General features: G+C 34.8%; 2 protein-coding genes across 3 annotated transcripts in view; one reads left to right on the forward strand and one right to left on the reverse strand.

Moving 5' to 3' along the window:
* Positions 1-17,675, reverse strand: part of LOC144452636 (uncharacterized) — a 37,011-nt gene extending 19,336 nt beyond the window's left edge. Inside the window, exon 1 of the mRNA XM_078143763.1 lies at positions 17,392-17,675. Within this exon, the coding sequence (XP_077999889.1) occupies positions 17,392-17,469 (78 nt within the window). The 5' untranslated portion in view covers positions 17,470-17,675. The remainder of the gene's footprint in view (positions 1-17,391) is intronic.
* The window catches only part of LOC144452637 (salivary C-type lectin 1-like), a 112,535-nt gene that overhangs the window by 15,619 nt on the left and 78,486 nt on the right, over positions 1-18,430 (forward strand). The gene's annotated exons all lie outside the window — the stretch shown is intronic.

Raw genomic sequence — 18,430 nt, forward strand, 5'->3', positions numbered from 1 at the left:
TTGTCAAATTATGTGCAAAATCTGCAATATTGCTATGGTGTATATAGATATGACTGACATTTGATTTAGGAGTTCAAATTTAGACCAAAGGTCCCCCAACAGTCTAGACAATTTGAGGCTAAAAGAGTTCGCTTATTGTTGTTGACTGACAGGTATGTCAAGATGAGTACACCTAGGGTTGTTTCAAACATTCAAATCTTAGTCAGGAACTCACACAGCAAACACAAAAAACCGCCTGATCAAATGCATGTGTATAAAAGTTCACGGAACACAAATATCTTTGTTTGATGCCCTCCCTAATAAGTGTCACACCAACCTCTTTCAAGTAATTACAGTGCAAACTTTCATCAACTGATTGGTGCTCGATAACAGCTCACACCTGATGTCAAAATAAGCTAAACATGAATCCCTTCCCCCGCCATGTTTGTTTTATGATAGCCTGGAGAAAGCCTCCCTTCAGCAGCAATGTTATTACACGCATCAAAGCAAATGGACGCATTAAGAAATTAAAAAATAAGAAAGTATAATAAACATAAAGGCTGTTTTCAATAAGTGGAAATGAAAATATAATATAGCACAGTTAGGGAACAGTATACTCTCTGAGAGAGAAACTGTAATTGGTACACACTTGTTCATCATTGATATTAAACTTAATATCCAGTCAGTATAAAGTACATTGTGAATTTCGATGGAATAGATGAAAATGCTTTTTTCTGATGATCTCTTTTCTCATGAATTTTCTCCATGTATAGTATGGTAGTGAAATAACACACTTATTTGTTGAGTGACGAAATTTGTCCGTGCACAAAAACGCCACATGAGATCCAAGAGAGTAAATTTCTCACGTCATTACATACTGTATTTAATTGTATAAAATATTTTCGAAAATGACTCTCAGAATAATTTGGTCGACTTCAGCCATCATGTAAAGAGTGTTTTTGAGATTTCTCGAAAGTTTACATTTGACTGCCAAAATCAGACCTCTCAAGAACAAACTAATCATGTTTCTGTCAAAATTAAACCATCAGAGTCGTCAAACAAGTATGAGGGAAAGCTTATTTGATAAAAGCTGCTGAATTTTAGGTGGTACAGCTAACGTTTTGACGACAACTGCTGAACTTTAGGAGGGAAAGCCGACTTTTTGATGGCGACTACTGAAATTGAAAACGTAAAGAGTAAATGACTTGTTCAAAATGGAAAACTTTATATGAAACAATATATCAATGTTTAAATATTATTGACTAAAAATACTTTTGCTTCTACAGTTAGTAACATATCGCTTCCTACTGACTGACTATCTTACCTACTGAATATACTAGCGAACGAACGAAGGAATCGAAATATAAATTAACTAATTTATATGAATAAATAAATGTATAGATAAATAATTGCATAAATAAACAGATTAATGAAAAATATCAGTATATATTGAGTTTTTTTCAAATGTAAATTTGCGTATAGTTGGATATATGATCGACTGACAAGATGAAGTTAAAGCAGTTATAACTGCAGTTAAAGATGTGGTGTCTTTCTTTTGTTTGGCTAACATGTAGTGAATGTACACATGATGATTCATGTGTTTTAATTTGATTTTTAGTTTTATGACAGCACTGGTGATATTGTTTCTGATGATGTCATAAAACAGAATTTTCATTATTGATATAAATTCCATCAACATGATTTCCCCAAATGGTCATATTATGTCAGCATAAGCCATCAACCGATCTTGTCATAAGCTGACAGACTTTACAAGAGTGTTTTGTCATGATAACAGTTTTTATCATTTTTTTTATCTACAGTCAATCACATCATGAATAGTATGACATCTGTGGGTATTCTCCTGAGAGATGTGTTTCGAATCCAAATGCATTCCGCAGTGACAGGTTCCAGCCAAAAAAAAATTTCGCCAAAAAATATTAAAAATATTAAATCTTTCTATTCCTCTTGTTCAAGATTTTGCTGTACAAATGACCACATTTGCAGATTTTTCTTCAATATATTACGTTCATAAAATGGGTTGGAGAAAGTATTGAAGGATAATTTGTCATAATACCCTATACTAGGATTTTAATGACACGGAGAGAACTGGTTTCATGATTTATTGCTACATAAAACCTGACACCATTTTGCAGATTTTTCTTCAAAAACCTACGTTCAGTAAAATTAGTTGGAGAGGTATTGCAAGATAATTTCCATGATACACATGGATTTCAATTATACGTATGTGCATAAGTTGTCTCCCACGACAAAGAAACCCGACAAACACCACATGGTTGAATGTATACATTGCCGCAGTTTATCTGCAGTATGCATGACTGTATAAATCACACATACTGCTATATAGTCTGTGGTATTGATGTTCATCTCACGAGCGGTATCATGGTCGGCCTACATAGTTACAATGTACATCATTCTATAAATAGATATTTTAGCATTGATTTCAAACCCATTGGTGTCTTCGATGCCGCTGTTAACGTAATTATTAGTGTGAATTAATCTGAAGACTGCGTCACATTAGCTTGGAATGTTAGATTCTGAAAGTGTCAGGAAATATCTGACGTCAGGTTCTCACGTCGAAATTAAATTAGAATATTTCTAAAAGTACTACCCTTGGCTCTGGCGATTTAAAGATAAAAAACTTGTTGAGATACAACGTACACAGTCCAATAAAGTAATCCTACTATGAGCTAACGTCCAATACTACTGAAAGTGTATGAAATCTAAAACAAAGTGAAAGGTGAAGTACGTAGTGGACTTGTTATTAGCGCTTCATATTTTTTCTCGGGAATGGGATGGGGTTGTATTCTGAATATGAATCTGAAAATCTCATGACATTGTGTTCTTACTAACCTAAGGCCAGTATTAGTTTGTGAAATATCAGTAATTGTCTACCTGATTTGGACATACTCAACATTTGGATTCGATATAATATATTAGCGCCTGAGGCAAATGTGTGAAAGACGTGACCTGTCATAAGCACTTCTTAAATTTTGCCTCTGGGAAAGCCTGACGTGCGTTTTAGCAGTATAAGCTGTTATCTTGCAGGTAATGCAGTGACTAAACAATTGGATGATACTTGATCTTTCGACTGGAAAAAATATTATGCCCTGCTCAATACATCTGAGACATAAAATGAAATTGAACTGGATGAAATGGACGATGGTATGAATGGATGGTTGACCGAGAAACCGTAAACGATAATCAGTTAGATTTAAATTGATAATAATTATGAGAATACTAATCAACAGAATGACTTTGTAAAAACTCGTGTTCTTGTGATCGGTTTCCATGGTAACCATTCAGATACGTACAAATACTAGTATTAGTCTGTTCAGCTAATCTAGGGGTGCTAATTCTGTAGAGGCGATCCTTTCTGCGGTAATTAGTTTTGCTGTAAAACAAAATGATACTATCTGCGTGCAATGCATCCACCCATTGCATTAGCTACTTATCATAGCCTGGATATCGCACCTTGCTGACCATGCTTCATTTACAAAGATCGTTTATTCGTATTTCAGGGTAAACACTTAATGTTTTTCGATTAACTTGTTTTAAAAATTCATCAAGCAATTCCATTTCCCATTACAGAAGGCGAAGTATCGACAATTCTTTATTCAGACATGTTTTGGCACTTTGTCGCCATGAGTATTTAGTTAACACCTTTTATCACATTAATGACAAGATCAATGAAACTCAAATAAGACGTTATCAGCGATTACTATCCACTTTGAAGAATGAGCTTAGGCCAGTGTATGACCTGTGTGTTGGAATTCCCCAGATTCGCTTAATCTGGTGACTGATCGTGATGTTACAATTATACCTATTGGCTAGGAATAATGTAGTGAATGGTCCGAATGTTAGAATTACTCCCATTGGCTGAGACTCGTCAACTGAGTGTTAAAAGAATTCCGATTGGCTGGAACGTATCCTTCTAAGGCGACATTACAATCATTATATTTAGTAACAAAGTATGGTTTACGTGAGACGTCTTCAAAATGAGAACACATACCAACATTTTATGACTATATGTTTTCCATCGAAATGAGGTGGTTAGTGGCAAAATCGTCTAATGAGGAAAGTAGATTTCTTTCTTCACTAGACCCTTATCACTCGTCTGAACCACGTTATAACTTTAATAGTTATATTTCAGAATAAAAGATGGCGTTTTACAGAGCCCACAAATCACATATTAACAAAATTGATGTCATTCCTCAAAAGCCAAAAACATCGTACAAATCTAGATAATTTCTTTCTTTTCTACTTTTTTATTTCAATTTTCAAAAAATGATCATGAATATTATTTTCTTTTGAACTAATTGATTTCTTTCTCACGACAAACGTCAATTTGAAATGAATTGCATAGAATTTAAAAAAGCCGTATTTTTTAAATTATCGGAAAGTAGACATTGACCTCTACCATGACAATCATAACATTTTACAAAATTATAGTGTAAACTAAGGTCTTTTATTTCCGTTACTACACAATTTTGAATATGTTCCAAAATTATCAATGGTTTTGCACGAAAGTGTGTTTCAGGTTACAATTCATGTATAGGCAAGTTTTCAACTCAATCTATGTGCAATAAAGTGGAATAACCAATCAAAGAAAAGAGTAAGATAGAGATGCTATTTGCATACTGGGATGGAGTCGAGGTTAGAGGTCATCTTTAAGTGACCCATAATAGAAATATCTGATTACATGAATTTTGTCTTAATCAATGTAGACAGTAGCATTAACATTTTACTTCGAAAACCAGACGTCTGTACATAACATATAAATCAAACATTAATTTCTTAACTAAGTGGGGGCACGAGACTTGAAAGTCACTTTCTGACAAGCACACCAGTTAGTCTGGCAAAGTGTTATCTTACCACATAATGTCAGTTCAGAGATTCATTTTTATTTTACTATTTTAATAGATTCGCACATTCACTTTTAAAGCTCTTCATCACAAAATCCAGACGTTACCATTCCAAAATAGGCTACAGACTTTAAATTAACTTCGACTACATTTTTTGATATTAATGTCTGACAACGTCGTACCTCTCGATTTTTCGATTTAATCGCCAACAAGATTGCCACTAAGTACACAAGAGTCACACGTCTGTATAAAAAGTATTATACGTCAATTTGCCAGCATATGTGTCCACATTTACTTACACGGACAGACAGACAGACAGACAGGTAGGCAGGCAGGCAGGCTTGCATGCATACATACACACATACATACATACATACATACATACATACATACATACACACACACACATACATACATACATACATACATACATACATACATACATACATGCATGCATACATGCATGCATGCATACATACATACATACATACATACATACATACATACATACATACACACACACACACACACACACACACACATACATACATACATACATACATACATACATACATACATACATACATACATACATACATACATACATACATGATATAGAACATCATGTACTTTGTTAAGTCAATGTACCATTCTGGCCTTATGACACAGTGGGTGTGCGATTGTCAATAAGGCCAGGTATGCTATCAGAATTCTACTACATTGTTGTCAAGTCACAGTAGCGAGTTTAATAAGATAGTGTGTCTCATCACAGTGGTAGCGAAAGTGTTGTTCTAGATCAGATTATTAAATCATCAACTTTTCCACTCCTTTTCTTACACATATATTTTGTTCCTGAAGGTGTAATGGTCATTGATGTCATCGAAATTTGATTTTTGTAAATTTCGGAATTATAGAATAATCATGTCTTGATATTTTGTTGATTTAGTTGTAAACCATATACAGCGAAAGGACATGCATGTAACCACCTGTTAGCATTCAGAGTGCTAATGTTTATACAGCCCGCAAATAAACCATTTGAACAAACATTTAATCTAGATACAAAGACGCCGGCACCAATTTGTTGACTACTGCATTTGATGTCTGCTGCTTGGTGGCCTCTGTCAGAGAAAGTGTTGCAAGAAACTATTTATTCAATCTTGCTGTCTTAAAGAGTAGCATTTGCAGTTTCAAATTAGTTTCTGCGTGGTTGTATGAAACACTGTCGGTGAACGGTTACTTGAAACGGGTTGTAACTCATTTTTCTTACTGGCTCATAATTTATCTTACTGTAATACAACTCGAACGACTTAACCAAAGAAGACAAAAATGAAGGTGTGAATTGAAATACCTAAATCATTGTCTTTGTAAATCAACTGAAGTGTGTGATTGGGTCGACCTTTTTATCACTCCAAAGTGTCCTTAAGAAATAGGTTTAAGCCATCTTATATCAAATTATGTGCAAATTAAATGTCAAATCTCCTTCTTATTTTCAACATGTACTTTTTTATCTTTAATACATCAAGGGTGTGTATTAAGAATCGCGTGGTTCGTCCAAATCACATTATGTCGTTGTCTTTTCATTTGTGACTAATGGCATTGCCCCTAGCAATGTCACACAACATGTTGCTGTATCAAGAAACAAATATCTCTTTTTTTTTGTGAACAGAGTAAAATACTGGCTCTTTTTATAATTCCCATAACGACAAAAATTTTACCCAATTTTGGGCAAAACTGTTATATACAATATTTCTTCTATAGAATGCACGCATAGCGTTAGACTACGGACTCTGTTCATGGCAAGAGTTAAAATGTACAAACGGGATTTCCATTTAAATTGAGTGAGCGTTCTATTAGCACACACTGGGACTCTGTTCAAAGTAGTCCCCTGGGTAGCAATGTTAGCGATAACAGTCCGCTTGCTGCCTTCATCACAATATTTCCAAGGCGGGCTTCACGATGGTCAATTATGGAATTCCTAAAGCGTCATGTGTGAAATTAGGAACGTCACCCACAAATACACAGACAGACAGACAGACAGACAGACAGACACCGACACACACACACTCGCGCACATACACATACATACATACATACATACATACATACATACATACATACATACATACATACACATACATACATACATACATACATACATACATACATACATACATACATACATTCAAACATACATACATACATACATACATACATACATACATACATACATACATACATACATACATACATACATACACATATACACATATCCAAGCAGAAGATATAGTGAATATTCAATTTTTTTTAACACCTGTAGATTGAAATCTATGTTTCACAGCAAAGTAAATAATACATTACGTTCGTTTGGCAGCAAATGGGAAGAGTGAATTGCAGTATTTCTAGGTAATATGTGGCTAGATTGATGCTTTCATGTATTCAGCCTTCGGGTGTGTTATTAATCCTATGTACAAGCTGGTTTTAAAAATTGTACTGAAGTGTATGCAAGGAGATTACCGTAAAACAAAACTTGTACACTACTTGTAGAGTTTGCTAAAATAGTTATCGGAAAACGAGTCACGATGGCTGTGCCCGCGTTATCAAGAATTAACATTTCTGCCAGCTTGAATTCTAAACTTTAATATTATTAATTCACTGGATTCAAATTATGTTTCTGAGACCTGAAAAGTTTGCTGTGTAGTTCGCCTTCTTCATAGTACTCACATGAGAACGTTATTGATACAACCCCACGAGTTACACCATGTGGAGTTTATTCCTCTAATTTCACAAATGGATTATTGCCTCACGTAAAAGTGCCTAGAGCTTAATATCAACATAATAGACGCATCTGGGTACGTAAATCTTTTTGAATTTCTTTTCAATCTGGTTCGGCGTTTCACGTGTTGTAGAGCCATGTAATACTGTAAAGACACTAAACATTCCAAGGATAAATCGCATTTGTCGTTTTACAATGTAGCCTATATTTTGTGCAAGATTGTGTGGGCTAATTTCCCTCAATTTCCTGTTCACATCAATAGCATCTTGTTCGCACTGTAGTATATTCCAGAAATCTGTGACACTTTTGAAATTATACAGGCTTTTCTATCTTTCAATGGAGAGTTATAACATGAAGCAGCCCAGAAAATGATCTATCTGTCTGTCTGTCTGTCTGTCTGTCTGTCTGTCTGTCTGTCTGTCTGTCTGTCTGTCTGTCTGGCTGGCTGGCTGGCTGGCTGGCTGTCTGGCTGGCTGGCAGGCTGGCTGGCTGGCTGGCTGTCTATCTGGCTCACTTTCTCTGGCCAGCTACTTGTGAAGTTGGAAAAGTGCATGGAGATGAACTTCCAGTAAATGTGCTTAGATTAGCGATTGTTACATGTACAAACATTTTTATCTCTAACCATCACTACTCTACTGGTTACATTTTGAGTTAAGTAAGCACTAAAATGAAGCGTTCAAAACAAAAGTTCATGTAATTACTATATCTTAGGTTACATAAGGGAGAATTTATCTAAGTTGCAATCTCTCGATTACTAAAAACGGTTAATGTAGCATAATAGCGTAGAATGTGAGTAAATCGGAAAATCTGCAGCACCTGGAAACTGTTCTATTATTAATCTCCATTTGAAAGTGGTTTGCCATTTGTTCTGCATGATATAGATTATAAGACTGGGAGGTACATTTATGGGTACTAGGGATGTAGATGCATTTACATAATAGCATAACGGGAAGAAAATGTTGTTGTTAGGGGTTACGGTTGACATCCAGTTTCCAGGCTAGACGGACATGAAGCGACAGAGAGACAAACAAACAAACAAACAAACAAACAAACAAAAATACATACGTACATACATACATACATACATACATACATACATACATACATACATACAGACAGACAGACAGACAGGTAGGCAGGTAGGCAGGTAGGCAGACAACAGAGAGATAGACAGACTGACATAGACAATCACATATGGAGGTAAGATCTACAGACAGACAAGCTGACATGCAGGCAGACAGACGGATAGACGAACATATTAACATTTGACATATACTGAACATAAGATTTTGGAAACGTAATCAACGTTACGTTTAAATACCAACTATGCAAAACGTATGCTCAGCAGCATTGTTTATAACACATAAGCTTAAGCAGTTTCTGTTGGAATTTAGAAAAAATTCTCTATCGAGACGACAATATGGAAGATTTGCTAGCGATGGTTAAATGACAAGATCGTTACGATGAAATGGTGGTCATAAAAGTCAGATAACACTCCGAATCTTAATAAATAAATTATCGACCGGTGATATAACCGGAAAACTTCATTTTGTTGGTACTAAAGTTGCAGGATTGTATCAACACTCTTTTTGTGTAGAAACGTTATATTTCTTTCGCAATGTCTTTTACTTACTTCCGAGTCTCTTCTTGTAACTCTCAAGAAATGAACTCTCTACTAATGCCTACATTTCGTCTATTGATTAATGTGTTTTGAAGAAGTTACAATCTACAGGTCATTTAGAACCCAATATGACCCCCCCCCACCCCCCGTTGCTTTAAACCACACATTAACGGGGCTGTTGCTTTAGACCACGCACTGACGGGGTTGTTGCTTTAGACCACACACTTACGGGGCAGTCGCTTTAGACCACGCACGGGGTTTTCGAAGACTAAGAAGGCCTACATTAAAAAAATTTAGCAAAACATGTAGAGATGATAAATTTACTTAGTAATGACCTATGAACTCTGATTTTAAAGCTTTATCTGGATTGAGATGATAGCAGTGACTTGCTAATATAATTATCTGATAATAGGGGCGTAATCCGTGAACTTGAAGATGAGGCATCGCAATATCATGTTCCAAACTACCGTTGAGTACTAGATTGGAGTACAGTACAGAACGACATGGGTATTCATTACTGTCAGGTTATTTTTAATTTGATAGTCTGCACAGGGTACAATAAATTAAGTTCATAACAGGTAAAAGAAAAAGACCGAATGTGTATGTTGACGCCAATTTAGCGCTGACCTTACATTACACCATGTGCGCGGTGGGGGATATCAAGTTAATGTGTTTTAGTCAGAATTAATTTGGGAAAACGGTCCCAATGTAGTGATTTCTCTTAGAACCCATTACTTATCCATATTGAATGTATAGGCAAAGAGTGTACCAAGCTTACACGACTTGGGATATAGTTTGTGTTTTTCAAAGTATCGCATTCCAGGCCTGCAGTCAGTTTTCTCTCCTTCAAATTTGCCCGTTTGATCTTCGCCCACGCGTTCAAAAGACATGCTTCTTTTTCACCCATTTCCTCTAAGGAAAGGTACTTGAAAGACAAGAAATTGAAAATTAAAAGCGCATTGTTCCAATAAATAAAACTAAAATTCAAAGTGTTCGTTGTGGCGTTAAGTCAATGGTTCTTTTATGTTGTCACGTATCCAAACAATTGAATAAGATTATTGGATTTTGATGAAGAAATTGAGCATCTTTTACTCGGAAATACCGTTGTTGTACTTGATACCTTTATTCCATTGATAGCTTTTGTCGCAAATCACGGTACTCTAAACCAACTGTACACCTACCTAAAACTGAAGCATTTAAGAGCTTGAAATTCAATTATTTGTCACTCACTCATGTTTGCTTTGTTTTGCTAAATATTACATTTTTTTAGTAAAACTTTATGTATAGACGTAGGCAGTGCCCGTTTACTCAACCTTTCACAGTTTTTAATTGTGTAATTTAAAAGTTTCACCTATCTGCATTAGTAATGCAAGCATCTTGATTTTTCTAATTCAATTGATATGGATAAAACAAAGTCGTTCATTGGGTTAGGAAATAATGTTTCTGAATGTAAAATTAAATTCAAGAATTGTACAACTTAAATGTGAACTTTGTTCGTTTATTTATGCCATAAAATAACATGAGTAAATGTCCAATTATATTGAACAATTTCATTTGAAACAATAATTAAACTATATTCATTTAGTTGTGCTCTGAAATAACATTAATTTGAACCTACATGAACTTATAAATAAAAATCAGGAACTGATACTTGGCTAGCGCGCAAACAGAGTTAAACTCTGCTGTCGCCTCAAGGTAATGGGGCAAAGAGTATTAGTAGGTAAGAGCAACATCTCAGGGATATTGAGAAGTTGTTAGTGGAGGTTTGGTTTATTTCCCAAAGGCAAAAGCAGGTCTACATTTACAGTCATGGTGACTTTAATATCCAAAATGGGTTTTAAAGACTTCTTACCTTCGTTCTCCGACTGTAACATTAATGTAATCTTAGATATGAAGAGTCCTCGAATCCGAGTTTATGTCTAAAAGTATAAATCCCTGGTAGTCTCTGCGTTAAATGTTTAATGACTCCATATATCGTGTTTAGAACAACTGTATTTGCGCTGTCTCCTCGCAAACGTTTTTAAAACTACCAAATCTCCATACTTGACATTACAACAGAAATATTCTAAAGCTACGTTTCCTCCATCTTAAAGTAATTTGTCGAAATGAAAACCAACAAATTTGGATAAAAATGTTTTCGTATTCTATTCAAATCGCTTGTAGAGGTCGCTGATTCAATTCGTTACCCCTACGGCTACGTTTAAGTTGTGGGGGTTCATTCACCAATCTGCTTCAGTTATTCGATTTTAGCTTCAAATTTCAGACACGAGTACAAAAAGATAGTATCTTCAATATTAATATATTCATCTATGCAGATTCCAATTACTTTGCGTAATCATGCAAAGTAGCATAGCAGAACCAGAATTGTACTACAAAAAATGTGGGTTTTTTTTAAAAACGCTATTTTTTTTCAATAAGGAATGTGGACAACGTGGTATTATATGTTATTAAAACTTATTTTTAAAAATGCAGTGTAATAATATCGTACGATGATTCGAGTCACTTACATTCCAACAACGCGAAGCAAAATCATTTTCTGATAACTCGTCCGTGAACATTGTTTTTCATTTACATGTAATAAAACTTAACGATAGATTCAGAGTGTATTTCGTTTTAGGTTTATTAGATTAAAGATATAAATCACCGCCTATGCAAATTAAAAATATAGTGCGAATGAAAAGAATAAGACACTGCGATTTCTCACTGAGCTTTGTAGCACACTGTTTATTTGTAATTGGACGAAATATGTGCTTTCTTGCAAATTAAATCAAATGTGTGTCTGTTCTCGTCCCAAGACTCAACGTGTTGAGTAATGAATAACATTTGAGATCAGAATTCATGTGTTGGGAATTGTCATGGCTTACCAATCAACTACTTTACACAATTACTGAGTTAAGCTACCCCAAACGTGACTTTCACAGTTTTATGAATAGATTAGTCGTATTTGGTGTCAAGATCGCAAATCAATTTGATTCCATCAACTGTACAACAATTTTAACACTGTGAAATAGATAAAAATCAAGCATGTTATGGCAATAGAGTTTGACAGGTGGATTAATGGCGAGGATAGAGATATGCATGTTAAATGGAGAGATAGGACAGACAGACACAGACAGACAGATATATAAACACGGACGACCGTAATACATACATACATACATACATACATACATACATACATACATACATACATACATACATACATGTATATATACATACATACCCACGCACGTAGACCTATAGACATACTCACAGACAGGCAGGCAGGCAGGAAGATGGGCAGACAGACATACAGGCAGACAGACAGACAGACAGACAGACAGACAGACAGAGAGTGCACAATGATCACAAATATAACGATGCGAAAAGTATGAAAGGAAAACGGTAAAGTGTATAATATAAGATTGCAGCAAATGCGAAAAATGAAAAGAAATATTGAGTATATAATGATATAGGAACCACTGCTATTATATTAATGAATGCATTTTATGAAAAGTGCTGACATTCCCATTAATGACAGAAATAGATAAGAAAAAAGAAAGTGTAATTTGAACGTTTAAATTTTGCAGTTATTGGATAGCTTTGTCTACTATCAGAGGTGCTAACGTAGGTCTTGCTGTAGAAATACAAAATATATACATATTACTATACTGCCTACTCCTAATTAAAGTAAGTCATACTTTTGCACTCTTAATGATTAAATTCCACACTCTATGAAATTCAACAAGGTTATAAGATCAACAAAATCAGACAGAATCCATGAATATGTAGCGAGTTAATTAAATGTATAGTCATCAAATCCCACGTCATTTTAATTTTGAAATTAATAAAAATATTTGGATTAAAATACTCAAAAGGGCAATAAAGCTTCTCGATTTCAAGAACAGATAAAGGAGAATGTTTAATACCTACATGCATTTATGTGATATTGCTGCGTCTTTCAACTTAGATTGTGTATCTGATTGTCACGCCTAGGGACAGCTTACCTAATCGTGGGGCATTCTGGCTAGCTCGAATACACGTTAAGTGGTAAGAGGAAATTGAAAATGATGCCGCTTTACCCATAGTATGATTATTTTGTGATTTCGTCTCGACTGGTCGGTTTTAAGGTTAAATAGGCCTATAGGCCACTGGAACAAGACAAGACATGGGCAGATAAGGCAGGATTTTAACTTATTGTGAGTAGCAATCTCACTAAAATGTATCTCGTCTGCCTGTCTGTACGTACGTATATACGCATGTGTGTGTATGTATGTATGTATGTATGTATGTATGTATGTATGTATGTATGTATGTATGTATGTATGTATGTATGTATGTATGTATGTATGTCTCTGACTGACTGACCACCCATCCGTCCTGTCGCCTAGCTGTCTATCTATTCACGTCTATATAGCCCCGTCAATGTGTTTGTCTATGTGTTATATTTTAACTCATTAAGAAGTAAGGGGTGTTGTCTCATACATAATTATATATATATATATATTTATATATATATTTATTATATATATATATATATATATATATATATATATATATATATATATATATATATATATATATATATATATATATATATATATAATATATATATTATATATATATATATATATTATATATATATATATATATAATATATATATATATATATATATATATATATATATATATTATATATATATCTAACGTTTGTTAATGTGACTTTATATATATATATATATATATATATATATATATATATATATATATATATATATATATATATATATATATATATATATATATATATATATCTGCGGTATATATATATATATATATATATATATATATATATATATATATATATTGCCATTTCTGTGACAAAACACGACTTAAGTTTCAAAGTCTACCGTCTAGATATATTTGTTATCGTTGAGGTGAGTATTCTGATAAACTTCAACACTTTATTTGTTCCTCTCAAGGAAGGCCTTAAAGTTACAACTGGAAGTTTTTTTTTTAATTTTGATATAATGACGTATTACTTAGAACATTGTACATCCAACACAGTATTGGATTGGATTAACAATTTTCAGTGAATATATATATCTGATCGAAAACATAACACCCCTGTTATAGCAACTGCAGATATGGCTGTTTTGATTGCTCAGATATTAGATGTAAGATTTCCAACAACACCTCTTGTCTGAAATCTTATAGTATTGTTCAGATAAGATAAAGAATATCAGAGATCTATTTGATAATGTCAACAAATTGACTTAGACGGACACCATTGATATATAGAAGTTGGAGACGGGTTGAGATTGCATTTTCTATCAATGGTGAGAATCTTAGGGGCGGGATTAGGTCTAGTGACTTGGATAGCCTTTTTACATAACGACATTTGTTATTTTCTGAAATACATAGTTGCGGCCATTTACAGTTCGATTCGAAGGTTTATGTAGAGAGGAAAGGGGTTCATAAGTATGTATTTTGCAGATGTGAATAAGATTTTACTATAGTTGACAACGCGATGTATGTGTCGCACCGTTGAAGAATCATTGCTACTACGTTTGAGCGTTAGATTCGTTTTTTTCCTGTAAAATGTGGGTTTTCTTGAATGAACTTCCATGCCGCTGTACACTTACAAACCTTCTAAGTACATTAGGTTGAGGAAGAAAAAACGTCAGTCTTTGAACATTCAATTCTGTTTCCCTTATGAGCATTAAATCAATTTAAATTTGTGAAATCATTAGTTTGAATACATCGCCTATGAATACCCGTCGTATAAAGTTGTTTTTACCACAACTCTAACTGAATTTATATTATTGAGGATTTCGTCAGCATTACATTGTGAATAGAGACGTGCAAATATAAAATACTGTCAGAATCGTGGTATTTAAATTAGCCAATACAAATCTGTTCGTTCAAATGACATCACAATTTACTCATCTTTTTAAATGCCTGGAATTAGCAGAATTTCACAAATCTTTCACATGATTTGGCAATGTGCCAAATTTTCCTGGGTACTTCAGGAAAAAAACACTTTGCAATAGTCGATTGGCAAATCAGAGTTGCACTGAGTCAATTGTCAAGGTACTTAGAACCAAACAGTACAGTACTTGTATATTAAGTAATCAATTTTATATCAAGGACTAAACCCTTAAATCCCTGTAACAGTGAAAAGTTTCGACAAATCTACAAGCAGAGCAACAAAACGAAGACTCTTTGAATCAGTTAGGAAGGGGACATATGCACAATCGACTATTGTTGTTAATGACTATGAAGTGATCGGAACACAGCTGTGTATCGGGTATATACTATGTATTACAGCCCCAGTCTTTCTCAGTTTTGAATGACACGACATAGACACGTGTTCAAAACATATCTTTTCAGTGTTGTATTCTACAATATATTTCCGCATCCGCTTGACAGATCTGACGAATGTCTGGTTTGATGAACTACTCAACGTCAACTGCCAATCTGAAAGTCTAATCATTGCTGAATTAATTCTGATAACCGCATTTCTACAGTTGAATTATTTTGACATTTTGCACGATCGATGTCAAACTTAATAAAAGTCGAACACATACACACAGTATCGACAGTTTTTCTGAAAACACGTTCTTGTATCGGAAATGTGTGCGTTCAATGCGGAGATAGAATCGCGGCTTATCTCGCTTCGGTTCTTAACAGCGACTGTCGTATTTGAAGCTCGCAAACAAAATATCCTTCCTGCCTGTATGTAACAATTCACAGAGGCATTCTGATGTCCTGTTCTCTTTAATAAACCCAGGATAAACTACTATAGATACATAACAAATGAGAACATTTACGTTTATCTTATTTTCACAGTATGTTTTCTTCTGGAATAATAGTTAGACTTGTATCGTAAGTCGTGGCATCGCTGTTAATGTTCGATTTTTTCAGTACATACAAAGAGTTGCCATAGTTCAATATTTCTACATCCAGTCGATGGATTTTTCCTTTTTCAGAACTCGGAATGTTCAAATTTATATGAGACATAAATAGTTTGCATATTATAATAAACCTGATCATTAATATTGCAAATTACTATTAATATCGGAATCTCTGTCTGTCTGTCTGTCTGTCTGTCTGTCTGTCTGTCTGTCTGTCTGTCTGTCTTGCTTCTGTCTGTGTCTGTTTAGATGTTAGTCAGTCAGTCAGTCAGTCAGTCAGTCAGTCAGTCAGTCAGTCAGTTCTCTCTCTCTCTCTCTCTCTCTCTCTCTCTCTCTCTCTCTCTCTCTCTCTCTCATTTCATCTGAGTATGTTTATCCCATCTCTATGCTAGTCTGCCTGTTTCCATATTTATTGAGGTTTCAAGTTCTCGTTGAACTTTTCCTGTCATATACATTCATTTCCTCCCTAAAGGCACTTTGTGAAGAAATTCGAGAAACTCAATCGCTTCCATCTTTTCGTTGTGAAACAAATGACATTAAAGGGGCACAAAGTTACATTTATAAGGTACCCATACCATCGTGCCCATTGGAGCACACTTAGCCATCACTTGCAATTAACTGAACTCAAACCTGGTATTGAGATATAGTTCATAAATGATCCGATGACGTAATTTATTATACGTATCCAAAAATATTCAATACAACAAACTGCTTTAACAATGCCAGAAGACAAATATAACGTTATAGAAAGGATGCGTCGACATTAAAATCATCTTAAAATAGTTTAATCAAGGTTAATAATTAAGTGTTTTTTTTAGTAAAACACGTATAAGCTCAGCTTGTGCCACTTTGAGAGATCAAAATAGTACATATTAGTGGTGCAAGCATTAGACTTTCACAAGAGTTCCATCCAGTATGCTGAGCTATACTAGTAGTATAAAGGTAATGTTTTCTAAGATTTCAAAGTTGCGTGTCCTATAAGGAAACATTTTATTCTTGATTAACCGTTTGGGACACAGATAATCAAATACGTTATAAATTCACTCATGATCATCATCAGACGAGAACTTAGCGATTAAAACTATGTTTTCTTTACATTTTAAAATTGGGTCGACAATTTCACACGGTCATGAAATTGTCTTTCAGAAACATTGCAATACCGCAAAAAAGCTATATTTGCTGATATCTCACCCAGCGTGTGTTCGAAATTTCATAAAGATTTGGGTAAGTTTATCTTACCTGTGTATCAGCAACTGCGCGGTGCATCAAAGATAGAGAGGATGCCAGCAACAAGGCAAGTATGGTGATTTCATTCATTTCGTTATGCACTAGTATGTGTATTCCAAAACCCAACTAACTATCACAGCAAGACGGAACGTAAAGTGAGTATTTCGGCGGCGCCTTGCTGGTTCTTTTACTTTCGTCGCTTCTCCCGGACGAATCTTGTTCTTCTCCTCTGGTTCTTCTTCTTCACTGTGTTCTTGAAACTGTTCGGGAAGGAGACGTGTTCGTTCTCTTGCCCGGCGCCTTTGTGACTACGGTTAGCACAGATTTCTACTTATATAGAAAGTCACTATTCAAGTTGCTTTCAGCCAATCATCGCGAAGCTTTGAAATGAATATTTGCAACATTTAGAACGTCATCATTACCTTGGTAACTACGTGGCATAGACAGTTGTCACAGTGCCCTATCAAAGGGTCTGAGAGTAAAGATGCGTGAAAACTCCCGTAAAGATGTCCAAATTTGGCGTCCCTTGCGTAATGAGAAAATGAATGCCCCCGTCCCTTCGAATGAAATAGAACGTCCCTTAGTCAATCAAAGCTGTGGAGCCAAACGTAGAACTTACGCAGATCCGTCATTACTTTAATAGGTTATACAGTTCAAATCCTTATCAGGTGCTATGGGAAACAAGGATGAATTTAACCTCCAACATATTAAACACCTCGATAGTATCAATTAATGATATTGGATAAATTAACGTCACTCTGGACAGTTAGTTATAGACGCCAAAACTGGTAGTTACATGAGTACAATTTCTTGCTAGTTACACGTGTAGCAAGACAGGCGATAGTGATTAATTCTGTTATGAATGTTATGTTATAGGGTGTTCTATGCTTTCTCTATATTTTACTGTATTTTACTTTCTCTGTCTGTCTGTCTGTCTGTCTGTCTGTCTGTCTGTCTGTCTGTCTCTGTCTGTCTCTCATCTCTCTCGCTCTCTCGCTCGCTCTCTCTCTCTCTCTCTCTCTCTCTCTCTCTCTCTCTCTCTCTCTCTCTC

The sequence above is a fragment of the Glandiceps talaboti genome, chromosome 23, assembly GCF_964340395.1.
Source record: "Glandiceps talaboti chromosome 23, keGlaTala1.1, whole genome shotgun sequence".
Taxonomy (NCBI): Eukaryota; Metazoa; Hemichordata; class Enteropneusta; family Spengelidae; genus Glandiceps; species Glandiceps talaboti.